The 27,325-nt window shown below is 46.3% G+C and overlaps 1 protein-coding gene across 1 annotated transcript in view; it reads left to right on the top strand.

The window, feature by feature from the left end:
• Nucleotides 1-23,326, top strand: part of SMPDL3B (sphingomyelin phosphodiesterase acid like 3B) — a 446,519-nt gene extending 423,193 nt beyond the window's left edge. Inside the window, exons 8-9 of the mRNA XM_073564586.1 lie at nucleotides 12,790-12,923; nucleotides 22,766-23,326. Coding sequence (XP_073420687.1) covers nucleotides 12,790-12,923; nucleotides 22,766-23,122 — 491 coding nt within the window. The 3' untranslated portion in view covers nucleotides 23,123-23,326. The remainder of the gene's footprint in view (nucleotides 1-12,789; nucleotides 12,924-22,765) is intronic.
• Nucleotides 23,327-27,325: the final 3,999 nt, after the last annotated feature.

Raw genomic sequence — 27,325 nt, 5'->3', positions numbered from 1 at the left:
TCTTATAGTTGAACTTAGCCATCCCAGCCACTCACCGCTGCTCCAGAGCCCCCAGCTTGGCATTCTCCAAATGGGCTAGCGGGTTGTTGTCCAGCCGCACCACTACCTCGGAGCCTGCCAGGTACTCTGCAAACCGCTCCGTCATTGCCCACAATACCGCGATGAGCTCGAGCTTAAAGGAACTGTAATTGTCAGGGTTGCGTTCGGAGTCATGCAGCGACCGGCTACCATAGGCGATCACTTTTTCCCGGCCATCCTGAACCTGTGACAACACAGCCCCTAGTCCCTGGAGGCTCCCGTCGGTATGCAGTTTGAACGGTTGCGAGAAATCCGCATACGCCAACACCGGGGCATCCGAGAGTGCAGCCTTAAGATCTTGAAACGTGTCCTCTTGCGGTTGCTGCCACTGGATCTTCCACCCATTCGCCCCGGCAGGAGCCCCCTTTAGCAGGTCCTGCAGGGCTCGGGCTCGGCATGCAAAATTCTTTACGAACCGACGGCAGTAGCCGGCCAACCCCAGGAAAGCTCACACGTCTTTCACCGTCTTGGAGGTAGGCCACCCCTGGATGGCGGCAACCTTTTCCAGGGACGGTCTAACACCCTCTGCCGAGACAACATGCCCCAGATATTCGATCTGAGTGCAAAACAGGTGGCATTTCTGGGGCTTTACCTGCAACCCATACTTCTGCAGCTGGCCGAGCACCTGCTCCAACCGCCGTTGGTGGTCCTCAAACTTGGCGGAATAGATGATGATATCATCCAGGCATATCAGCGTGGCTTCAAAGTTGAGATCTCCTAGACACCGCTTCATCAACTGTTGGAAGGTTCCTGGGGCGTTGGCCAGCCCGAACGGCATACGATTGAACTCAAACAGCCCCATGGGAAGAATAAATGCCATCTTGGCTCTGTCTTCTTCTGACATCGGCACCTGCCAGTGCCCACTGGCCAGGTCTAGAGTTGAGAAGTATGTTGCATTTCCTAAGGTGGACAGAGACTCTTCTTTGCGGGGCAGTGGATATGAATCCTTGATGGTGCAGGCGTTCAACTTTCAATAGTCCACACAAAAATGCAAGGTGCTGTCTTTCTTGCGTACCAACACAATGATGGCCGCCCAGGGGCTCTGGCTTTCTCGTATGACCCCCTTTCGGAGCATTTGGGCCAGTAGGGTTTTCACCTCTTGGTATAGCTGTGGAGGGATTTGCCGATATCGTTCCCAGATGGGGGTCGCTCCATGCGTGATGGCCGTGGTGCATCCAAAGTCATTCTCGTGGCTGGCAAAGACACTGTAATACTGTCCGAGAAGTGTCTCCCCCTGGAGAAGTTGGGCTGGCATTAGGCCGGAGAGCTCGGCCCGCATTCTCTCCAGGATGGTTCGACCTTTCTCCTGGGTCGAGGATTCGGCAGTCTGTAGGGTCCGTATGGTTACTGCCCAAGGATCCTCGAGCTGCACCTTCAACTGGACCATAGGGGCTGGCAGCACCTCCTCCAAAGGCCTTACTTGTCTGGCCATTTCAGCTCGGGGCTTCAAGACGATATCTTGGTCTTCCAGGTTGACGCAACGCACCAGGACGGTCCCTTCCCGCACTGTGGCCAGGGAGCGAGCTACCAGTATGCCAGGATGCAGGTGCTCTGAGTAGCATGGCTCCACCTGCATCTCCACACCCTCCAATGGCATTGGGGCATGGATCAGCAGGGCCACCACCGTCTGCCCTGGGGGAAGCACGAGCAGGGGAGCCGCCGGCGCAATGACTTTGCCCATCGCCTCGCCCTCCTGGCAATCCTGAAGCACTCGCGTCTCCCGCACCAACTGCTAGAAGACCCGCCCTTGGGTCGTGCGGGAACCCCACTGGCTCAGGGTCTCCTGCGTGGGGTCGTTGAGAAGTATATTGCCGAACTCCCGTAATATGTTCATACCCAAGATAACTGGATGGCGGTCGTTAGTTTCTCCTTGGGTCAGGACCACTCCCTGGCGGCCGAGGGGTTTACCACACAGCGTCATTTGGAACCATACCACTCCGGCGACAGGAACCGGCAGTTGGTTTGCGGCTGCCAGCTTTATCATGGGCCCCCACTGGTGCCTTGCTGCCTCCGGGAAATGTTGCCGGAAGTAGGTTGCAGGCATGGTCGCTACTTGCGACCCCGTGTCCACTAGGCACCGCACAGTGCGGCCCTTGGCTTCTGCCCATACTACTGGGCACTTGGCGACCAGATCTTCAGGACTTCCACCACCCCTTGTTGTGGCTTCCGGCTCCGAGCGGCATCCCCCCTGCTCGGAGCCCTCTAGTTTAATGTCCGTCAGGGTGGGTATCTCCCACGCTGCGGACACTCTCGTGCAATGTGGCCTGGTTCTCTGCACTCATAACACCGGGGCTCTGAGGCCCGGCCACTCCGGGCATTGAAGCCAGGCTGCCCAGGTGTGGGCTCAGTTCTCTTCCTTACCTCAGCCAGCTCGCCTCGGATACTCTTCAGCTCCTGTCTCACTTCCTCAATCCACTGGGGCTCTCCGACAGCATTCATGGAGTTCTCCATGCCCCGGGCCTTCCCCACGGGGACCGTCATCCCCTGCTCCTGCTCTCGTACCCGGGCCTGACCCCCCCACCTCAGAGAAAGCTATACGTGGGTTCACTCAGATCTGCTCCCGCAATGCCTGTTTTATTAATGGGTCCCGGAGTCCAGTTGCTAACAGGTCACGTAGGGTAATGTCGATAGGTCCTACCCCTACTCCGTCCTTCTGCTCGATGGCTGTGTACAACTCCTGGAGGACATTCATATATTGGGTGATGGTCTCCCCCTCTCCCTGCATTCGACTGAACAACCGGGTCCTCAACTCTCCCACATTTGTCGGATCCCCATGGGTTTCTTCCAGAATCCACAAGACCCTAACAAAGGTGTTGCGGTGCCCCGTGGTTCTCAACATTACTGAATTCCGGGCTTCCCCATCTAATGCCATGAGAGCTACCTCAGCTTCCAAATCAGGGGTCATTGGATGCAAGCGAAAGAGCCCCCGCATGCGTTCTGTCCAGCTCCACAACAGGGTATTGGAGCCGGAAAACCGTCGCAGGTTGCTTAGCATAGCCCCCAGAGAAATGCTGGACCGGGGGCCCCCATTATCGGCGGCGCCTGCGGCCCCACTTTGGTCGGGAGTACCGCTGTCTGCGCTCGGAGACTGCAACCTGCCAACTACGCCAAAGTGGTACTAGCAGCTACGCAGGATGCAGTGACGAGACACGAGATTGTGTTTTTGGTAACAACTTTTATAGGTTTATAGGTAACTATCCGCAGGGATAGTCTAAGCAACCAAACAAAATAACAGGGATTGTCCTCGCAGGGACTCAATACAAGCAAACACGGAAATATAAGAACACGACTAAGTCCGGCAAAGCCGGTCACTATAGGGCGGCGGTATGGCCGACTACAGGTCCTTATCTGCATAGTGTCACTCAACCGGCTTGACGTCCCTCGGCATTTCGGACGTTGGTTCTTTGGCGTAGTAGCCGCTGGGCCCAGCCGCTGAAGATCTGTCGCAGTCTTCGAGCGTTCCGACGCTCTGGTGAAGCAGGGGCACAACAGGCCCCGGAGGAGTCCTTGGACAGACGGGCTGCAGCCCTCGGATCAGGGCAAACAGCAGCGATGCGGGGTGGCATCTGGCAGGCTACCTGCGCAGCCAGTGGCCGCAATGGAGGACCCGCGGCGAGCAACGGCCCGGCCCTTGCCGCGGGCTGGAGTGGGACAGTGGTGGCTGCCGACGGCACTGAACTAGCTGCGGCCACGGGTGGAAGCGGGGCGGCTGCGGGCGGCAGGAGACAGGCCGCAGCCATGGGCTGAAGTGAGGCGGCAATGGCCGCTGGTGACCGTGGGCAGGCTGCAGTCGCAGGCTGAAGAGGGGCGGCAACGGCCACTGGTGACCGTGGGCAGGAAGCAGCCGGAGCAGTGGTTCTTGGATGGTCGTCTCGGCGCCATCTCACTGATGTCGCGGGTGAGCATCTCTCCTGCCTCTGTCCTCCTTCCTGGCTCCGGTAAGTTGCTCTGGCTCTCAGTCGCTCCCACGGTCTCCTGCTCCCTCTGTACCGCTCTGCTGACTCATCGTGACTCCCTTTCCCCACCCCTTTTATATCGGCTCCTCCCCCAGCCTGTCTGTCAGTCTCACCAGTCCGTCTCTGAACTCTGTCCCCCGGAAACAGTTTCCCCTGGAACCTAGGTGACGGTCCCCTTGGTTCCGACTCGGCGGGGACTCTCTCTCCCACATACCCATCATACATCCTCCATCCCATAGTCCAGCGTTTATATACCCATCACACATCCTCCATCCCATAGTCCCGTGCCCATATACCCATCACACATCCTCCATCCCATAGGTGTATGTGTGTGTATCAAGCCACGCCCACTCCACATAGCCCCGCCCACTCCGCATAGCAGGGATGTCATCAGTTGATTATAACATCATCAAATGATCATGACCTCATTGAATAATTATGACATCAAATGATTATGACTTCACCAAATAATTATGACATCATCAGTTGATTATGACATCATCAAATGATCATGGCCTCATTGAATAATTATGGCATCAAATGATTATGACATCAGTTGATTGTGATATCATGAGATCATTATGACATTATCAGTGGGGCTAAGTGGAGTGGGCGTGGCTTGATACACACACACACACACACACACACACACATACACTCTGTTTTATATATAGAAGATATACATAGTCATGGCAGAAAGGGATTGGCACCTTTGAAATTGTTCCAGGAAATGAACTATTTTTCCCAGAAAATTATTGGAATTACACATGTATATACAGTTGGGAAATAAATATATCCTATAAAGCAATCAGGAAGCATATGCCAAATATAATGAATATACTTTATTATTCACAAAACAAATAAAATCCATTATAAAATCATTTTTCAACGGAGACACATGTCACAAAAAATGAACTGTTAGCAAGAAACACATGCTCAAAACTGCCTAAGCAATCAAAATAATTTTACAGACAAGTGTTCAGAAAAAAAGAACTACTAATATGTAATAGGATCTAATCCATCTGTGGTTACATATTAAAGTTACATAGGTCACAGCAATAAGCATGCATACAGTATATAGAAAAAATAGTTATTCATCCATCTCAGAATATACTATCAGGTGTAAACATGCGTGTTTGGCTTTTTGTACCCTGCATATAACGCGCGATGGGGCTCAGCACTGTTTTGCACAGTAACATGCCTCACTAAACCTACTGCATTGTGGACACTTTATCCATCTTTAGTATACACACATGCATATCAAGCCTGTTTTCTTTATACACTTTAGGAATTCCAATGAATAAAATAGCTTTTTGCAGACTTGGCCACTGTGCTTTACCTTATCTGAACATTTAAAGATTTTTATTCACTGGATTTTAGGCTTTTGGGCTTTATTTTTTGATTTTCATCTAATAGCCTATTGAAGGTTTGACTATTGTGCCCTGTGTAAAAATACTCCACTTAATAACCTATAGAGAGTTGAAGCCATTCAGCTTCTAAATACATTTGCTTTCCAAACAAATTTTAACATTTTCAAAGACGTAAATGAGGTATACATGACATTTATATGTATAGAGAATTACATAACCATAGATATATAGGAAACACAAAAAAATAAATTATTACAGTAAATAAACTAAAACAATAAAGTAAAGTAACACATACCCTTATGGAAACCGTTCCAGCCAGCGATACCATTTTTTAGCAAATTTTGGAAAACAATTGTTCATTAGTGCCAACTTACTTTTATAGGATTTATACAATGACATATTTTGCATAATATCTTGAATGGAAGGAATCTTTGAAGGTTTCCAAAACAACGCAATGTGTATCTTAGATAGCAAAAGAATATGTAGGGTAAGTAGTCTCAAGGATGGCTCTATCTGGTCCGAATTTGACAATAGTAGGGAGACAGGGGATGGGGAGACATTGCAAAACTTCACCATAAGGAATGTTTTTCCATCAAGGAAGAAACCTCTGCCCAAAATGGACTGACTTTCGGACAAGACTAAAAAAATTGTGAAAGATTGCCACACTACCCACAATCTCTCCAACATAGAGGTGAATTACTGGAATTAACTAATGCCAGTCTGGAAGGGGTATAATACCATCGAGAGATCGTTTTATAATAAGTCTCCTGAAGAGCCATGGAAATCGTGGAATATGAAAGAGAAATGGCATGATCCCAATCCTCTGAGCTGACCGAAAGCCGAAGATCAATCTCCCTTGTTCCTGCTTCCTGGCGCGCGGCCAGCACATCCCTGGGTATGAGGCTTAGGTCGCTTGGGCACTCCCGATCTCTTCAGCGCGCATCTTTCAAAAATGTTGTTAACCAATGATATTCCAGTGTGTGTTATTTCTGGCCCCTCTGCCATAGAGAGGGTGCCGGAGCAACAAGTGTTTCCTGTTGCTAGTTTCCGGTTCTGTGATCTGACATTCCTGTTACCTGTTGTGCTTTGCCTGTGTCCTGCCAGTACCCAGCTAATACTGCTTGTCTTCTCAGATTATCTGCGGCTTGCTATTCCATCCTCGGGCTGACACCAGTACTACTTGTGCAAGTTCCATCCGGCTCAGACGTCCGTCTCTCCTTTACCTATGAGGATGTCAGTACTGCCTGCCAGCTCTGTCCCGGCTAGCCGCATGTTGCCTGTCGAGTTCTACACTGTCTGTTATCCCTGCTTGAGCACCTGTTTCACTGGGCCAGCTTCCACGTGTCCAGGGTCTAACTAGAGGTAGCACCTGTGTCCCTCTGACATTCCACTCTGATCCTGTTTGAGGGGTCTTACTATGGGTGTCAGGGGTTCGCATAGTCACGCCCCCTTCGGAGCCCAACAGACCGTGGTCCAGTGGTTCCACCAAAATAGCAATAAACGAGTGCACACTTCACCATCTGTGTCTCCGCTTCCATTCATTACACACAATGGTGGTGCCCCCTGGACGGAGCACACTTCTGCCTGACTGCTGCTGCTGGACACACAGCTGCCCTCAGTGCAGCAGTCCCTCTCCTTCTATTCTGCTGCAGCACACCTGGTCTTTCTCTCTGCTACGGCCCCTCTGCAGGCGGTGGGGCCTGTGGCAGCGCTGGTACTGTGTGGAGGGACAGGGTGCAGTGCTGTTCTCACGCAGCCCCGGGTTTGCATCAAAAAACCCCTCCTGTGTGCGCTTTTCTCATTTATGTCCCTGCCCCCTCTGTCAGGAGGAAGGTCCGTCCCACTCATGCTTCCCACAGGCAAAAGGGGAAGGTCTGCCTCACTAAAGCTTCCCCCTGGGAACAGGGGATGCAGCCTTTCTAGTTCCGGACCCGACACGCAGGTCTCGTCGTTCCGCTTACACTGGCTCAAGTGCCGGGTCTTGAATTGGCTTCCTATTGCCAGTTTCCCTTGGGCAAGTCTGCACCAGGTTAATGCGGCAACATACCAAATTCCTTTTACATCTCATCACCAAAGGCCTTTTCAGGCAGACTCAGGCAGCCATGTGCCGAGTATGCATAGTACTAAGCGACTTTGTGTATTACAGGGGCATTCCTCACTATGAATTTATCTCAACTGTCTAGTCATCTCTTTGGCCAACCTGCTATTCAGCTACAGTATCTGCAACTTCAAATTCCCAGCTCAAACCTGTGAATCCTGGTGTTTTTCCACTCAACTCTGCTGCAACAGGTACCTGATTATGAACTCAGCTCTGCTGATGCTGGTATAACTGTGCTTATTCTGCATCCATGGCCAAACTGTAAGTGTTGGGCGCATAGACTGCCATCCCATGGCAACCTTGTCCTTGGAGAATGAAAGGGTAAGGGTGCTGTCCAGTTGTTGGAGTCATCCTGGGTGGATTCCTTGTCCATGACCTTGATGAATTCTTTGTCCTCTCTTGCTGGTGCCAATTTGCTATCTTCATTTGTAGAATCAAACACCGTTGTCCCGAGTTTGTCGTCGCGGGACAAGAACATGTTCATGTTGTCATGGGTTTCTTGCTGCCGCTTACAGTCACTCAGCGTTTCTTTTGCCCAGTAGTGATGTGGGCATGGTTGACAGTATGTACTGCGAACATTTGGCAAGACATGAGTCTTACAGGTCTTTTCCGCAAACTTCTGTGCATGAAGATGATACCTTGGTAGTACTTCCTTGTTCTGTTTCCTCCCCGCCATAGCTTGTGGGGGGTACGGAAGGTGTGAGCTGAGCAGTGCTAGGTTGGGATGGATGGAGTGCTTGCATGTGGTCCTTACTGTCACACTCCAAACACTTAATAAGAATTTTAAAGTACCTTAGCAAAGTGTTCAGTAGAATCACAACATCTGTAATATACACCAAATATCTTTAGAAGTTCCTTGCACTCCTGGAGCGGCTTCTTTCTGAAGCCAATGCACTTCTTTAGTGGATGTGGCTTCTTATGAATGGGACACATACGATTAGGATCTTTGACCTTGTCCCCTGTGTTGCTCTTGTCTGGAGCTGATGTAGGTGTGGAAAGGATGTCGGTCTTTTTTGCTGAAAGTGTGCCTCCTTGGCTTTTCAGGTTAGTATATGGGCCCTCATACTTAGGAGGGGTTGGACTGAGTCCACGGTTCTACATAGGAAAAGCTTGGGTCGGTCTTACGCTCTGCAATATCCTTGATAAAATCACAGAAGAAGGAAAATGGAGGAAAAGAGGCTTGATTGGCCCTTTTATGTTTTGACCCAATAGTGGTCCACTTCGTTTGTATATTATACGACAGCTTGGAAACTAATGGGTTAACGCCCCGAGCGGTATCCGGGTAGCTGAGACCAGGTAGGTGCATGTCTGCTTGGCTAACTGGAGCTCTAGGAGCAGGTCGCTGAGCTGTAGGAATTATGAACTGTTCTTGCCGGATATTTGGGGGAAATCCTGTAGACGCTTAAATGGTGCATTCTCTATGGCTTCAGGACTGCCAAAGCTACGTTCTAGTCTTTCCCATGCAGCCATGAGACCAGCTGTTGGATTGCTGATGTGGATGGATCTGAGCCTCTTGACCCGCTCTGTGGATTGAGGTCCGAGCCACCTGATTAGTAGATCCAGCTCTTCAGCAGCAGTGATGCCAAGGTCACTAATTGCGGCTTTGTAATTCTCAGGCTGTTCATCGAACCTTGTGAGACTAGTGTTGGTTAGTTTTTGGCATATCATGTACCTCACAAAATCGGACATGTCTGTTCTTTCTGACTTTGGAGAAACATTTGCTGGATGAGTGATACTGTTAGCGTGGGTCGTAGCTTCTTGGTTCAAGAACATGGGAAGATACAGAGTTGCATAGGCTTTTAGACCAGCAACCGGTTTGTGGCATATGATCTCTGTTGTATGCGGGGCTGGAACCACACAGTTGTCAGGAGCATAGTGCCTTGTTGGCATGCTAGGTTGCATGTAGATGTTGGCATATGGTGTTTGCTGAGGTGTAGGGTCAGGCCGTGTATTGACGCATGAAGGAGGTTTGGGTTTGAATGTTTGTGGTACATTGGACTGACTTTGAAGGTCGATGCTGACAGGAATGTTGTTGGTGGTCAGGTGTTCGTTGGTTTGGCTCAGCACATAATTTCTTGTGCGCTTAAGTGGGTCTTCCGTGTTGAGTTTGTACGAATTGAGGCTGCGTCCTTGGCTCCCACCTAGAGCCTGCTCGAAGACCTTTAGCTTTGCCACGGCTGCTGCATGTTCGTTTTCTGCAGGGTTTCCATTTCCGCCTTCTCGCATGCAGATTCAGGGCCCTATTATGGGCTAACAGGGTAATACTGTCATGGTTATGACTTTTAATTGTTTTTAAATTTGTTATGTCTGTGTGTATCCAATAAAGTATGTATTATTTTTGCATTAAGGTGATCCTAATTTTGGTCTGTAGCTTTTTTTCGTATATTTCATGGTGTACCTTGATGACCTTGACTTGATTGAGTGCTTTGAGCTCCTAGCGGACCTGGATCTGTGCGATGTCACTTCTGACATTTGTGGGATTTTTGCTTCTGTCTTGTTCACAATGTCGCGCACGGTGCTATCTCATTCAGCATTGAGCTGTTGGAAGTCCTGGCATTCCTTTAGTGACTCTGGCGTATTTAATTTCAGTAGAGTTGAGATGTATTTTTTGCAAGTGTCTTTGTAAGACTGGTATGCAGAGTACAATTGTTCAAGGGCTCCCTCTGGTGGTAACTCGTGAAAGACAAACTGGGAGATGCTGTTAATATGACTCTTTAGTCTTTGCCATAAGACGGATATATTGCAAGAAAGTTCATGTTTAATGATTTCAAGGTTCTCTATAGCTTTCCTTGACGGCTTAGCAGAGCGCTTTGGTCTGTCAGTGGCTGAGAACTCCTGTAAAGATAATGCAGACTTTCCTTCAGCCATTGTAACTCACATGCAGATGAGATCTGTGTAATATGAGCTGCTACAGTCTCTGCAGGGTGAAGGCTGGGGGAGGGGTTTTGCTGCCCAAGGCTGATTCAAGCTGATGGTATCTATATGATGTAAGCAGATCTTCTGATGTCTGTTCTAACTTGTAGAAGCTGGAGACTGAATTTACAGATGTAACTGCAGAAGTCTCTTTTTACTATTCTGCCTCCATGGCCAAACTTTAAGTGTTGGGCGCATAGACTGCCATCTCATGGCGTCTGTTTACCATTACTCACGTGTAGTGATGTCCGCAGATAGCTTAAACTCAATTGGAAAAGAGCATGTTTGAAGGGTCCAGTAGAAGGTTTATTCTCGGATGAATCCTTGCATAATGCACAGTTACATTAGGTAAAAAGAGACTTTCCTTGTACAGAGCTGTATAAAACGTGTGTCTCCAAGAAGGAGATAGACTCAAAGATGGAGAAGAAGGGAGGGGATACAGAAATGAGAGTCACATGTGAGGGTGGAGGAGACAACCTCTAAAAGGGACAGATCTATACACAGCAATGAAAAACAACAATATAATTACATGCAATACTGTATGTATAATTCTAAATCATGGGACATGACAGTGCTACAACATGGACCTGATATTGAGTTTTTTATGTTAATACTTTTATATTCACACTTACAATTCTGCTGCAACAGTGTAAAATCTTCTCTGCAAGTGCGATGTCACTGCTCCAGCTTGTCGATAGGAAAGATCCTCAATTTCCAATTGGTGGTGATCTGATACCTAGTACCCCCACTGATCAGCAGTTATTTGCTTCTGTGGTAGCAGAATGTAAACAATTTGAGTGCAGCTCCATTCAGTACATGATGGCCACTGCTGAATACTGCAGAATGTGAATAGATGTCTTGCAGTACTTAGTTTCAGCCACTACACAATAAATGGAGCATCAACTTGTGGTTCTGTTCAAAGTGTTTACATCTAGCAACCATCGAAGTAACCAGCTGATCGGTTGAGGTGCCGAGAGTCAACAACATGTGTGACTGCACAACCTATTTTAGAGTTCATACTCACATGTGAGAAACTCGGACAAGACTTGCACGTCAATACCCGGTACTGCCACCAGCACTCGGATTGGAGCGTTCAGCTGCATGTATTTCTATGCAGCTGAACACTCCAATCTGAGTGCTGTGGCAGTGCCGGGTATTGATGTGTGAGACTCGTTCGAGTTTCTCACATGTGAGTATGAGCCCTTATCCTCACTCACCTTGATTCATGAACATGTTCTATAAATGAAAAACAAAAACTGATTTCTGAATGAGGCCTAAGTTTGTGAGATCAGTTACTAAACACCCTGGAAGCTGCTATGCACTTTTAGGCCGGGGTCAGACTTGCGAGAAACTCACACGAGTCTCGCACCTCAATACCCGGCAATGCCACCGGCACTCGGGACCGGAGTGTGCGGCTGCATGTATTTCTATGCAGCTGAATGCTCTGGTCCAGGGTGCCGGCGGCAGTGCCAGGTATTGAGGTGCGAGACTCGTGTGAGTTTCTCGCAAGTCTGAACCCGGCCTTACTTTCTCTTTCTTTTACCCGGTCAGGTAAATGACATTAACAATCTCCCTTGCGACATTTATTATTTTTTGTGATTGACTCCTGGCCTTTAAAATTATTAATATTAAAAATGCATAACATTGGTAAATATGTACATTTCATGCTTGCAGTTATCCTGCAGGAATAGCGCATTGTGTGTGTTCAAGATAGCAGCAGCTAAAATTTCCCAAGATGTCATGACAATTTTAATGACCTGTCAAACTGCAGCTGTTCAGAGTCTATTGACAGGGCTCTAGTCATATTTTAAGAGTTGTTTATTGTCAGGTATCTGTTTCTCTTTAGCAACAAGAATAACGCAGCATAATGCACTGTATCCACTATGGGAGTCTAATGGACCCGTCATAACTCAATGAGATATGTTCAAATCGGCTACAAGATATAACATGTCCATCCTACTTATCATTGTGCTTGTATAAAGTTATAATGCTAATGTCTGAATGTGATAATGACTGAAAACGATGCATAATAAAATGCAGACATTCTCCACTTGCAGACCTTCCTTCAGGGACATCTCTTTACTACCATAATTCCATGCACTGCATATGGGTATGTCGATATTCCTGTACATATCATGTCTTTCTTTGTATTTGTAGAAACTGTATATCTTTCACTGTGGCAAATGACAAGCAGAAAAGAAGTGTCAACAAGAGGACACTGCAGCTCTTTCAGATATCAAGTGTAGGGCAAATGAATTGATATTTTAAAAACAAAAGTATTTTGCAGCTTTCTAAACACCTGGATTCTCAAGTTATGTAAAAATTTAATTTCTGGCAGGGGCATACTATAATAATCACAACTTTTCAATTCTAGGTGATCCCATTGGCAGCATGTTTATTGCACCTGGAGTATCTCCTTGGAAAACTACTTTACCAGGAGTGACTAACGGCGCTAACAATCCTGGAATCAGAGTCTATGAGTACAACCGGAAAAACCTTCAGGTTCTTGTAAGTAATCTTGCCCCTTTTCACATGTAAAGCGCCATGGAATAAATGGCGCTTTATAAATGCATAATAATAATATTCGAAGGACAAGACACATATCAAAGTGCTGTCTGGGATTCATTTTTATTTGTCCTCTAGCTGTAGAGCCCGGCGCTGCCCGGGCATAGTAACTAACTACGGTTAGTTATAACAAATTATAATGATTATATCTATATATAAAGCTGAGTGTATAGCCCCGCTCACTCCGCATAGCCACATTCACTATAGTATCCCACATCATTCCGTCAGCCAGAGCTACCGGACTACTACCCCTAATATCCCACATCATCCCGTCAGAGCCACCGGCCTACTACCACTAATACAATCCTATAAAAATATGTGCATTAAAGACAAAAAATAAAGAAATATAAAAAATATAATGAATTTTTTTAATATATAAATATTTTTTATTAAAGTTACTTAATGAATAAACAAACTATAATGGTATTAAAAAGCTGAAACGGAGGACGTACAAATAATATTAAATCGTGAAGTTAATATATAAATAATTAAATATCCAAGCACATAGCCCAAAAACATATATATATATATATATATATATATAATAAATATAAATGTATAGCATTGCAATACTATGACTGACACAAATAAAATATAATAATATACACCCCAAAAATTTTTTTACATAAAAATGATAAAGTGCTATATTGTAAGTGAAAAAAACTGTATAAATATACAACAGTGCCCAAAAAATTTTTTATATAATAATTTGATATTTTAAAAAAGTGCAACAGTGCAAGCCTAAAAAAAATTTTTTTGTGCAAACACTATTAAATTTGTAACCCAATTAAAAATGTTACAATACAATAGACAAAATATTGAAAAATAATGAAATGAATAAAGTGCTACAGTGGAATTTTGTGCTATGATACAATAATCAGAGGCACTATACCTAAAGCACCAAAAGTGCACTAATATTACAAGTGCTACAATACAATAATCAAAAGCATTATAATCAAAAGCACATTAAGTGCTAAATACTACGGTATAATAATAAAAGGCACTATAATCGGAGGCACCATAAATATTATAAATCCTGTGGTGCAATAAACCGAGGCGCTATATTGCTATAAGTGCTGCAATACAATAATCAAAAACACCATAGGTGTTATAATGCTAAAAGTGCTGTAGTGCAGTAATCAAAGGCGCTATAATCAAAAAAACACCATAAGCGCTGTAATATTAAACATGCTGTGATAAAAATCAGAAGCACTGTGAGTTTAGCAATGCAATAAAGCAAAAAAATGTTAAAAGGGCATAAATTACCTGGACATAAACGTGCTGCCGGGACCCTACGCGCGTTTCGGCACTTAGCCTTCTTCCGGGGGGGCGTGTATTACCCCAAATATCCCACATCATCCCGTCAGCCAGAGCCACCAGACTACTCCCCCTAATATCCCACATCATTCCGTCAGCCAGAGCTACCGGACTACTACCCCTAATATCCCACATCATCCCATCAGCCAGAGCCACCGGACTACTACCACTAATATCCCACATCATCCCATCAGCCAGAGCCACTGGTCTACTGCCCCTAATATCCCACATCCCATCAGCCAGAGCCACTGGACTACTACCCCTAATATCCCACATCATCCCGTCAGCCAGAGCTACCGGACTACTACCCCTAATATCCCACATCATCCCGTCAGACAGAGCCACCAGACTACTACCCCTAATATCCCACATCATCCCGTCAGAGCCAGTAAAAGTAGAATAGTGAAATTGCACAGAAACATGGTTCACTAAGATCCCAGGTTTTCTACTGATCAGGCTGATATTCTCACTTATCTGCCACCATAAATATTACAGTCATGCTTTTCACCAATCGACAAGCACAAACCTTATACATTAGTACAGTAGAGAAACCTTCACACACATTTTCATGCACCGTCAACTTGTAATTTGTCCGGCTGAGTTGCTCATGGATGTACAGCATCTGTATGCAGTATAGTATCATATTTAATGGGTTGTTATGGGAAAAGAATTATGTGTTATATGGGTATATTCAGGTGAATTATGGGGAAAGTAGCACTTTAAAAAAACTCACAGCATCAGAGCACAGCAACACATCAATAATGCATAAAAGTGTCTGTGAGAAAATATTAAATCCACATGACATTTAATATGTGCACTTTCCTACATTCATGTGCGTCACTTAATGATACGGTCAGAGACACTGCACTGAACTTGCTCACTGAGCCAGTGTGCGGGTCCTGAGTAAAGCAAAAGCGTGCTCAAAGCTACCTGTGGAGCGGGCAGCAACCGAATAGATGCGTACTTCAGAGCCGCAGGACCTGAAGCACGTGACTGCTAGAGGCGTGGCCTAAACTCCACAGAGCTAGGAGCTGCAAGACAATTCCTAGCAGAGTAACTGTGAGACAAAGTTACCCAGGGGCAAAGACAGTGAGAATAGTCAGGACGTAGCCAATGAGTCACACACAGAGATAGCTGCAAGGCACCAAAGGGGGCGAGCAGAGAGTAGTCAGGTCACTGGCAATGAGTCATACACAGATAATAACGCAGTACAAAATCAACAGGCAAACTCACAATGGGAAACAGAGCCGGGTCAGAACCATATAAACAAGCTATAGCAACAAACAGGCACACGGGGGTCAGCACACTAGGCCAAAGGCAAAAGTGTAACTGGCAGGGATTGAAGCTACCCAGGGGTTTATGAAGCTCTCCCAGAACCAGAAAGAGGCCACAATCATTAACCCCAAGTGTGCAGGTCAAAACCTGCACAGAGCCACAGACATTAACCCCCGGTGTGCAGCTCAAAACCCTGCACTGGGATCATGACAGTACCCCCCTCTCAACGGGGGGCCTCTGGACCCCCAGGCTTCCCCGGGTACTTGGCATGGAACGCCTGAACCAGGCGATCCGCATGTACCGAGCGAGCAGGGACCCATGAGCGCTCTTCTGGTCCATATCCCTTCCAGTGGACCAGGTACTGCAAAGAGCGGAGCACCCGCCGAGAGTCCACAATATGTCCGACCTCATACTCCAATTGACCCTCCACCATCACTGGAGGAACAACAGTCTCAGAGTTCTCTTTGACAGATCCTGCTGGTTTCAACAGAGACTTATGGAACACATTAGATATTTTTAAGGAGGCGGGGAGATGCAACCTATATGCCACAGGGTTGACTATCTCCATAATCTCGTACGGACCAATGAACTTTGGTCCCAACTTAACTGATGGTACCTTTAAGTTAATGTTACGCGTGGAGAGCCAAACCTTCTCTCCCACCTGAAACATGTCTCCCGAGGCTCTCTTTTTGTCCGCAAAATATTTGTATCTCCCCTGGGCCCGAGAGATATTACTCCAGACTTCAGCCCAGAGGTTTTTTAACCGTTGAACGGACCCCTCTGCTCCTGGACAACCGGAATCCACCCGAGAAAACTCCCCAAAATGCGGATTAAAGCCATAGTTAATCAGGAATGGGGACATGTTGGTGGACTGACTCACCCGGTTGTTAAAAGCGAATTCAGCCAACGGTAACGCATCACACCAATCCTCCTGACTGGCGGAGGTCAGACACCTGAGAATTTGTTCCAGGGATTGATTGGTGCGTTCTGTCTGACCATTGCTCTCCGGGTGATATGCCGACGAGAAGGAGTGAGATGCCCAATTTCATACAGAACGCCCTCCAAAATTTGGCCACAAACTGCACACCTCTGTCAGACACAACATTCAGGGGTACCCCATGCAATCGGACCACATGCTTCACAAACAACCTTGACAATGTTTCTGCTGAGGGTAATGCTGCCAAGGGAATGAAATGGGCCTGTTTAGAAAACCTATCCACCACCACCCAGATCACGGTATTGCCCCTGGAAGGTGGAAGGCCGGTAATAAAATCCATGGAAAGATGAGTCCATGGCCTATCAGGAACCGGTAAAGGTATGAGTTCCCCAGCCGGTCGGTTATGCGAGCTTTTGGAACGGGCACACATGCCACAAGCAGAAACAAATTCCTTGACATCGGACCTTAATGAAGGCCACCAAAAACCCCTGGCTACTGCCTCTCTAGTGGCCGTGATACCTGGATGAGCACTCAGCCTAGAATCATGAAACTCCTGCAGAAGTCTAGGCCGCAATGAATCTGGAACAAACAGTTTATCGCTTGGCCTGGTTGCTGGAGCTAGGGCCTGAGCCCTTAGGATTTCTTGTTCCAACTCAGTTGAGACCCCCACCACTACCACCCCTGGGGGAAGAATGGAGGACGGCGGCTCAGGGGGGAGACACTGGATCAAAACTTCTGGACAGGGCATCCGCTTTAACGTTTTTGGACCACGGTCGAAAAGTAATTGAGAACTGAAATCGTGAAAAAAAAAAAGTGACCAACGGGCCTGTCTAGGAGTAAGCCTCTTAGCAGATTCAAGGTATGCCAAATTTTTGTGATCCGTGACAACCGTGATAGGGTGAGCCGCCCCTTCCAAAAAGTGCCTCCATTCCTCAAACGCCAGCTTGACCGCAAGAAGTTCTCTATTGCCTACGTCATAGTTTTTCTCAGCTGAAGATAACTTCTTGGAGAAGAAGGCACTGGGTTTGAGATTGGTAAGGGTGGCCGGACCCTGGGACAGCACAGCCCCCACCCCCACTTCAGAAGCATCCACCTCCACAATGAATGGTTTGGACGGATCAGGTTGCACCAACACCAGGGCAGACATAAAACATTTCTTAATCGCTGAGAAGGATTCCTTAGCAAGTACAGACCAATTATTTACATCAGCTCCCTTCTGGGTAAGATCCGTGAGTGGTTTAACCACTTCTGAGAAACCTTTAATGAATCTCCGGTAATAGTTCGCAAATCCTAAGAAGCGCTGGAGCCCCTTGAGATCTCGAGGCTGAACCCAGTCAGCGATCGCTAGCACCTTCTTAGGATCGATACGAAACCCCTCACAGGACACAATCAACCCCAAAAAAGACAGCTCCTGTACAAAAAACGAACATTTTTCCAATTTGGCGAACAATTGGTTCTCCCTGAGTCTCTGGAGAACTGTCTTTAGATGTTGCGAGTGAGATTGACTGTCCGGGGAATACACCAAAATATCATCCAAATAAATAATAACAAAACGGCCTATCAGATCAAAAAACACAACATTGATGAAATTTTGGAAAATAGCGGGTGCATTAGTTAACCCAAATGGCATTACCAGGTTCTCAAAGAGTCCTTCTGATGTGAGGAATGCCGTTTTCCACTCATCCCCTTCCTGAACCCTTATCAGATTGTAGGCCCCCCACAGAACTAACTTGGAGAACCATTGGGCCCCAGCTAACTGGTTACATAAGTCTGGGATGAGGGGAAGCGGGTAAGAGTTCCTAACCGTTATCTTGTTCAGTTCACGAAAATCGAGGCATGGCCGCAAACCACCATCTTTTTTCTTCACAAAGAAGAACCCTGCTGCCACAGGTGACACAGAAGGCCTGATATGCCCTTTGCGGAGACTCTCAGCTATGTACTCCTTCATGGCTTGGCGCTCAGGCCCAGACAAATTGAACAATCGAGCCTTAGGTAACTTGGCTCCGGGTACTAAATCAATGGCACAATCATAGGGTCTATGTGGTGACAGCGCCTCAGCCTCACTTTCGGAAAAAACGTCTTCGAAATCTTTCAGGTACTCCGGAATACCTTCCAGATCGACAGACGACACAGACACTGATTTAACAGCGTTAACAAGATGTCCCCGGTTACCACATTTATTATTGCATCCCCATTGAGTGATTTCCCCTGTAACCCAATCAATGGTAGGATTATGGCATTGAAGCCAAGACATCCCCAGTACCAGTCCTGCAGGCAAGTTATCTAGCACCAGACAACTTAGTTTCTCCACATGAGTGGAACCCACTTTTAGAGAAAAAGTTCAGACCTGCAACAGATACCGTCTTGGGTAAGAGGAGATGAGTCAATTGCCACAAGTTTAACAGGATCATGAAGCCTGACTGTCCCTATCTTATTAAGAGTCATAACCTTGGTATCAATCAGGTTCACAGCCGAACCGCAGTCAATAAAAGCAGTAGTCTGAACAGGACCATAACCAAGTTCCAGTTCCACCTGCAGCACCATTTTTGCACATGAGGAAAATTGTACCTGAAGGTCTGGGTAGCCTCCTCGATTACTACCCAGACCTAGTCGTTTCCCGCCATCTTGGAGGATGACGGACAGGAGGGGCAGTCCCTCTCCAATGTTCAGATTTCCCACAATAGAAACACAACTGCTTTTCCCGGCGGCGTCTTCTTTCCTTTCCCTCACAGGTTACAGCACTCACCTCCATAGCCATAGGAAGAGTCTGGGTCTCATCTCCACTGAAGAATAAGGGCGTTTCCCATTGCATAATGCCTCTAGCCCGCAGCCTGCGATCCATGTGAACCACTTGGACCATGGCATCCTCCAGGGAGTCAGGCGGAGGATGAAGTGCCAAAGCATCCTTCAGACGTTCACACAGGCCTCTGTGGAACAGCCCCCGAAGGGCGGCATCACTCCAGGAAATCTCCGCTGCCCAACGTCTGAATTCAGTACAGAACTATTCGGCCGAGTGCTCCCCCTGACAGACACTCATCACTTTGTCCTCAGCCAACCGCACTCTATCAGGCTCATCATAAATAAGCCCTAAAGCTTCAAAAAATGCATCCACAGACATTCTCTCAGGGGCAGAAGAGGAAAGCGAGAATGCCCAGGCTTGTGGGGACCCCCTAAGCAGGGACATCACCACCCCCACCCTCTGTTTCTCATCCCCAGAGGAGCGGGGTCTCAAAGAAAAAAAAAGCTTACAGCCCTCCTTAAATGCCCTGAAATCATCCTTGTTACCAGAAAATATATCTGGCAATTTAACCGGGGATTCAGGTGGGACTAAAATGACATCTCTATTCCCCACCTGCTGGAAGCCTGCGGAAAGTACCCCCTGAACTGAGTCCTCAACCCGCCGTTGGGACTGGGCCAGAGCTTGGTGTTCCAAACTAAGCTTCTGCAGTGACTGAGTCAAGCTTTTCACCTGCTCAGATAAAGCACACATTGGGTCCATGCTGCAGAAGTGAGAAGAGGAAAAAAAAATTGTAGGCCAGTTATAATGTCAGAGACACCGCACTGAACTTGCTCACTGAGCCAGTGTGCGGGTCCTGAGTAAAGCGAAAGCGTGCTCAAAGCTACCTGTGGAGCGGGCAGCAACCGAATAGATGCGTACTTCAGAGCCGCAGGACCTGAAGCACGTGACTGCTAGAGGCGTGGCCTAAACTCCACAGAGCTAGGAGCTGCAAGACAATTCCTAGCAGAGTAACTGCGAGACAAAGTTACCCAGGGGCAAAGACAGTGAGAATAGTCAGGACGTAGCCAATGAGTCACACACAGAGATAGCTGCAAGGTACCAAAGGGGGCGAGCAGAGAGTAGTCAGGTGACAGGCAATGAGTCATACACAGATAATAACGCAGTACAAAATCAACAGGCAAACTCATAACGGGAAACAGAGCCGGGTCAGAACCATATAAACAAGCTATAGCAACAAACAGGCACATGGGGGTCAGCACACTAGGCCAAAGGCAAAAGTATAACTGGCAAGGATTGAAGCTACCCAGGGGTTTATGAAGCTCTCCCAGAACCAGAAAAAGGCCACAATCATTAACCCCAAGTGTGCAGGTCAAAACCTGCACAGAGCTCCAGACATTAACCCCCAGTGTGCAGCTCAAAACCCTGCACTGGGATCATGACAGATACCACACGGGAGGGGGGGATTCATTTCTGTCATGTACTCACTGCTCCTTTCTGGGGGACAGACGATGGCTGGAGCTTATGTTCCTGGGGATGCTAGATTTCTCCCACCATGTCAGTGTCTGCTGAGGTGTTGTCAAGTGGGAAAACTTGCACATAGCAACCAATCACAGCTCAGCTACTTTTAGCCAGCTCTGGTGAAATGAGAGATGCTTAGTGTTTGGTTGCAAGGAAAACTGTTGGTCATAGCAACCAATCACAGCTTAGCTTCTTTTGAACAGCTCTGGTGTAATGAAAGATGCTTCGTGATTGGTTGGTGATACACACACATTGATTTTTATATATAGCGATGGGATTGCAAACATGGAAATAAACACTGTTGTATTTGCTCTTCCCAGATACAGTCCTGTGCCTCTGCCACTGCCCGTCATTGCTGACAGGCTGCTACAGTGACAGCATGACTACAGCGACAACTACAGCCAATCGCTGGGCTCATCATTGATGCTGAGGCAGACAGCACAAGCCACTGTGTCGATTAATTGGCAGCAGTCATCATCTTTACTGGAGTCATGATTTCAATGCTGCAGTATGTCGCCAAAGATCAGGGCAATGGATGAGAGATGGTTGTGGACCTGGAGAGATTGAATATAGCTGTGTTTGTTATTTTCTACAATATGTAGGTAATTCTATGGTCAAGTAAAACTTCATCCCAGACCACCCCTTTAAAGCTAACTGGTCATGTAAAAAGGAGCGAATAAGCTACAAATATGGGGTTAATCTGTTAATCTGCAGGTTAATAGTTTCTATAGCCGAACGACTGCCACACTGAAAGCCCTGCTGCAGGAAGGAAAGCCCTTCCAGAAGACTCCAGCTTTCAGTCATAGAGGTCTATTATCAGATGTGTTGTTGTGGATAAATCATCTTTTATCACTTTATGTAAATGACCTCGTCCAGGCTCTGGGGAGGACACTGCCTGGAAGATAACTCTGCCTCCAGAGCTTGTTTTAATTGGAGGAGAAGTTACTAGTGTGACATATAATGTCTGCTCTCCTGATCTCACTGCAGAGCTGTGTGTGACTATAACTGACACATCTACAGGCTCCTATGAGCTTCAGCTTCTATCTCTAAGGAACAGTGCTGCAATATTGCTGCCATACAGCATAGCTCAGAGAGAAGCGAAAAATGTATTTGCAAGTAGACAAATTTAATTTCTCCTCTTCTGTGTTAGTTACTTGTCTCATTGGTAACTCCCCCCTTCATATAAAATAATCTCTGGAGGCAGAGTTATCTACCAGGCAGCATCCTGCCCAGATCCTGGAAGAGGTCGCTTATATGAAGTGATAAAAAATTATTTCTCAACAACAAGGTATCTGATATGAGACATACAGTTATCACTCTCCTCAGCTGTCTATAACCTGTATGCCCATATTAATAGTTTAAATAAGTCAGATGTGGTGACCTATTCTTTTTAAGCATTAATAATTATGTCAAGTGCTGTAAAATATTATATTCAAACATTTACATATTATATTTGCTATAAATGTGACTATGGAGAAATGTAAGCACTTTGTTGTGAACTATTAAGCATCTTGCATGTTGGAATATCCATTCCATTACAATCTGGTCTACCAAATACTTTATGCAGCACAAAGCTGGTTATGCATTAATGACAAAAATCAGAGCTATATGATATGTACATTCATTCAGGATGAATGTGTATATAATTTGTATAGTATGTCGATGCTGTTTCATAATATATTAATGTATTAATGCAAAAGTATAGTATTAGTATACTGTAGTTGATCAACAAGGAACAACCAATTGAGTAAACTGCAGAAGTCTTGTGAAGTTCCTTTATGAGGCAAGATCTGTGCACAGAGTAGGTTGAGAAAGTGCTGGGAGTGATTTGTTGACAACTTAACAAAGTCTTTTTTTCCTTCTCTAGTTAATAACGTTTCTAAGATAATAATAGGTCTTATTTAACTGGTAAGAAAATTAAGACCTGTTTAAGTACTAACCAGCTTTGATCATGATCCAGTTGTAACGAATGATTGCATTTATAAATTTTGCTTACAGGATATGATCACTTACTACTTGAACCTCACATTCGCAAATGTAGAGTCTCCTAGATGGGAAAAAGAGTATCGTCTAACGGAGGCATTTCTGGTGCCAGATGGATCGCCTCAGTCTATGCACAAAGTATTGGAGAAAATATCGACCAACCAGTGCTTTTTACAAAAGTACTATGAATATAACTCTGTCAGTTATGATTTGGAAACCTGTGGAGAGTCTTGTAAAATTGATCATGTGTGTGCTATTCGTGAAGTAGACTTTACAAATTATGATAAATGTTTAAAGAATGGAGGCTCCTCTTCAAATCTTGGTTTTCAGATAGCTCTAGTGATGTTGATAATACTTTCTGTAAGTTTCTGAAGTAACCCCACAGGGTCCAGACAGCATATTTTCCAGATGCAGTTCAAATGGTGAAACAAGCCGTTTGATCACATCATTTTTACAGTGATCTTCGCAATGTTACTTATAACTGTGGTATTTGTGCTGTGGAGGGTCCCTAGGACTGAACCCTTAAACCCTTAAATCATCTCCATATGCTAAATAAAAAACACATGATGATACACAAAGAAATGTCTGTTCCATGTCTATCTACAAATGTGAGTTGGATAACAATCCAGACACATTTTATAACTAACCCAATGCAGAAATGTAGGTAATGACAAAGAGTCCACTTACTTTTTCTTGCCGCTATACAGTGGGGCAAAAAAGTATTTAGTCAGTCAGCAATAGTGCAAGTTCCACCACTTAAAAAGATGAGAGGCGTCTGTAATTTACATCATAGGTAGACCTCAACTATGGGAGACAAACTGAGAAAAAAAAATCCAGAAAATCACATTGTCTGTTTTTTTTTCATTTTATTTGCATATTATGGTGGAAAATAAGTATTTGGTCAGAAACAAGCAATCAAGATTTCTGGCTCTCACAGACCTGTAACTTCTTCTTTAAGAGTCTCCTCTTTCCTCCACTCATTACCTGTAGTAATGGCACCTGTTTAAACTTGTTATCAGTATAAAAAGACACCTGTGCACACCCTCAAACAGTCTGACTCCAAACTCCACTATGGTGAAGACCAAAGAGCTGTCAAAGGACACCAGAAACAAAATTGTAGCCCTGCACCAGGCTGGGAAGACTGAATCTGCAATAGCCAACCAGCTTGGAGTGAAGAAATCAACTGTGGGAGCAATAATTAGAAAATGGAAGACATACAAGACCACTGATAATCTCCCTCGATCTGGTGCTCCACGCAAAATCCCACCCCGTGGGGTCAGAATGATCACAAGAACGGTGAGCAAAAATCCCAGAACCATGCGGGGGGACCTAGTGAATGAACTGCAGAGAGCTGGGACCAATGTAACAAGGCCTACCATAAGTAACACACTACGCCACCATGGACTCAGATCCTGCAGTGCCAGACGTGTCCCACTGCTTAAGCCTGTACATGTCCGAGCCCGTCTGAAGTTTGCTAGAGAGCATTTGGATGATCCAGAGGAGTTTTGGGAGAATGTCCTATGGTCTGATGAAACCAAACTGGAACTGTTTGGTAGAAACACAACTTGTTGTGTTTGGAGGAAAAAGAATACTGAGTTGCATGCATCAAACACCATACCTACTGTAAAGCATGGTGGTGGAAACATCATGCTTTGGGGCTGTTTCTCTGCAAAGGGGCCAGGACGACTGATCCGGGTACATGAAAGAATGAATGGGGCCATGTATCGTGAGATTTTGAGTGCAAACCTCCTTCCATCAGCAAGGGCATTGATGATGAAACGTGGCTGGGTCTTTCAACATGACAATGATCCAAAGCACACTGCCAGGGCAACGAAGGAGTGGCTTCGTAAGAAGCATTTCAAGGTCCTGGAGTGGCCTAGCCAGTCTCCAGATCTCAACCCTATTGAAAACCTTTGGAGGGAGTTGAAAGTCCGTGTTGCCAAGCGAAAAGCCAAAAACATCACTGCTCTAGAGGAGATCTGCATGGAGGAATGGGCCAACATACCAACAACAGTGTGTGGCAACCTTGTGAAGACTTACAGAAAACGTTTGACCTCTGTCATTGCCAACAAAGAATATATCACAAAGTATTGAGATGAAATTTTGTTTCTGACCAAATACTTATTTTCCACCATAATATGCAAATAAAATGAAAAAAAAACAGACAATGTGATTTTCTGGATTTTTTTTTCTCAGTTTGTCTCCCATAGTTGAGGTCTACCTATGATGTAAATTACAGACGCCTCTCATCTTTTTAAGTGGTGGAACTTGCACTATTGCTGACTGACTAAATACTTTTTTGCCCCACTGTATATCTTTTTTGGGTGGAGAAGGAGATCAGCAATTACGTTAATGCTGAAAAAACATTCAACAACTCCATTGACGGACCGGCTATAAATATAATTTGATTTTCTTTTGTCCCTTTCCTTAAAAAAAGTACTAAAATATTAAACCAGCTATTATGGTTTGGGATTTCTCTTCACGCAATGCACAGTATGGTTAAAATACTACACTATCTATGTTTCCATTAGGTTCTGTGGTCTCTATCGATAAGATTGGTGATAAATGTCTGATAAATTGAAACCCCACCATTGGGACCACCACCAATTTAAAAAAAAAAAAAAAAAAACATGAGTACTGATCCCCTGTTCCCCCTCACTGAAGTCATGTGTGAGCATTCAGCTCCATTCAATTCCAATCACAGTAAGCAGCAATAAGAGAATTGGGACCCCCCATTATTTCCATGCCTAGTAGAGTAGAACAATAGCAGTACAGAACAGTGCTGCTTCTGCAGAGCCTGGTTTAGTGCAGTGGCGTATCTCGGGGCGGCAGCCAGTGCATGTGCCCCGGGCGCAGCTGGCAGGGGGGCGCAGTCGGGCCACCTAATGCAGCGATCTGCAGTGTCTCCCCTGGCTTCAGCATTCTGTCGCCCCCCCCCCCGGACTGTGAGTTGGCTGTTCTCTGTGTCGGCTGTCAAGCTGACAGCCGACACAGAGAAGCTGCAGTGCCCCAACTCCCAGAATGGAGTTGGTTTTTGGAGGCAATGATGTCACCGGAAGGGTTGGGGCCTCCTTCAATCCAGTGAAGCTCCGATAGCAGGAAGCAGGGGGTTTTGCTGCTGAGGTTGCTGGAGAAGCAGGAAAAGAGGGACTGCATCATGGAGCTGTGTGAGGAGAAGACCGAGGGGCTGCACCATGGATCCTTGTACAAATGGGAATGAGGACCTAAGACTCAGTGTGAGTGCTATGAGGATGGATTTTGGAAAGGGGTTGATGTTACTTGAGTGGGGCTGCATAGGGAAGATGATGATGAGGTGCTGTGTGGGGAATGGGAGGATGATGAGGGTCTGTGTGGGGAATTGGCGGTGATAAGGGGCTGTGTGGGGCATTGGGTGATGAGGAGCTGTGTGGAGAAGGGGTGATGAGATAAGGGGCTGTGTGGGGAGTGAGGGATGATGAGTGGCTGTGTGGGGAATTGGGGGGTGATGAGGGGATGTGTGGGGAATTGGGTGATGAAGGGGTGATAGGGGGATGATGAGGGGCTGTGTGGAGAAGGGGTGATGTGGAGGTGATGATGGGCTGTGTGGGGAATGGGGGGATGATAGGCTGTGTGGGGAATGGAGGGATTTAATGTGTGTGGGGAGATTTCGAGTGGGGATGGGGGTGTTTAATGTGTGTGGGGAGATTTGAGGACACAAATTGAGGAGCAAAGGGGGAGATGCAGGGCATGTACTGTATGAGGAAACAGTACAGGAGAATGGGGGGCATGTATGAGGAAACAGTATGGGGGATGGGTGCAGACACAGGTATGGTGAATGGGAATGGGTGCAAACAGTATAGGGAGCGAACGGGGGAATGTATGCGGACACAGTATGAGTAGTGATGTGAAAAATGTTTGTGGACAGTACGGGGAGTGAGGGTGATGGGATGTGTGCAGACACAGTAGGAGTATGTGTGAGAGGTATGTGTAAGCAGGCAGTATAGAAAGTATGGTGAACGGGGGTGTGTGAGAGGAGACAGTACAAGGAGGGAGGGGAATAGTGTGAGGAGACAAAATGGGTGGAGAAAAGTGAGTGGGCACAGAATACAGAGTAGTGGCGGCACAGCATGGGCGGACAGTGTAAGGGCACAGTCAGGAGGGGACAGTATACCAAGGAGGGGGAGTGTGATGACAGAGTACAGTATAGAGTGTGGGCACTATAGGGGGGACACAATGTGAAAGGACAGTGTGTAGAGGGGGCCAGCATGTAAAGGAGAGGTCAGTGTAAAGAGCATGTACCATAAGAAGGACAGCGTGGGAGTCATATTTTGTGCAAACATCATAGTGCTGGGCAATTTTTCATTCAGGAGCATTATAATGACACTTCTATATTTAAGGACATCATGTGGAGATTTTCAGCAAAAGAGCGGAGAAGATGGGAGTCTGCAGAGACGAGCTGTGGATGAGAAAACTCATCATGGGGTCTGGACAAGATGAAGAAAAGGAGAACGACTCAGAGACGATGACATCTATAAGGTACCTGGATGTAAATATTATTTGTGATACTAATTCTCTTGTTTTTATTTATGCTAGGAA

The sequence above is a fragment of the Dendrobates tinctorius genome, unplaced genomic scaffold, assembly GCF_039654945.1.
Source record: "Dendrobates tinctorius isolate UK_male_01 unplaced genomic scaffold, ASM3965494v1 ptg000015l, whole genome shotgun sequence".
Taxonomy (NCBI): Eukaryota; Metazoa; Chordata; class Amphibia; order Anura; family Dendrobatidae; genus Dendrobates; species Dendrobates tinctorius.
The sequence above is the reverse complement of the archived record's forward strand: the minus strand, read 5'-3'. Positions and strand labels throughout refer to the sequence as shown.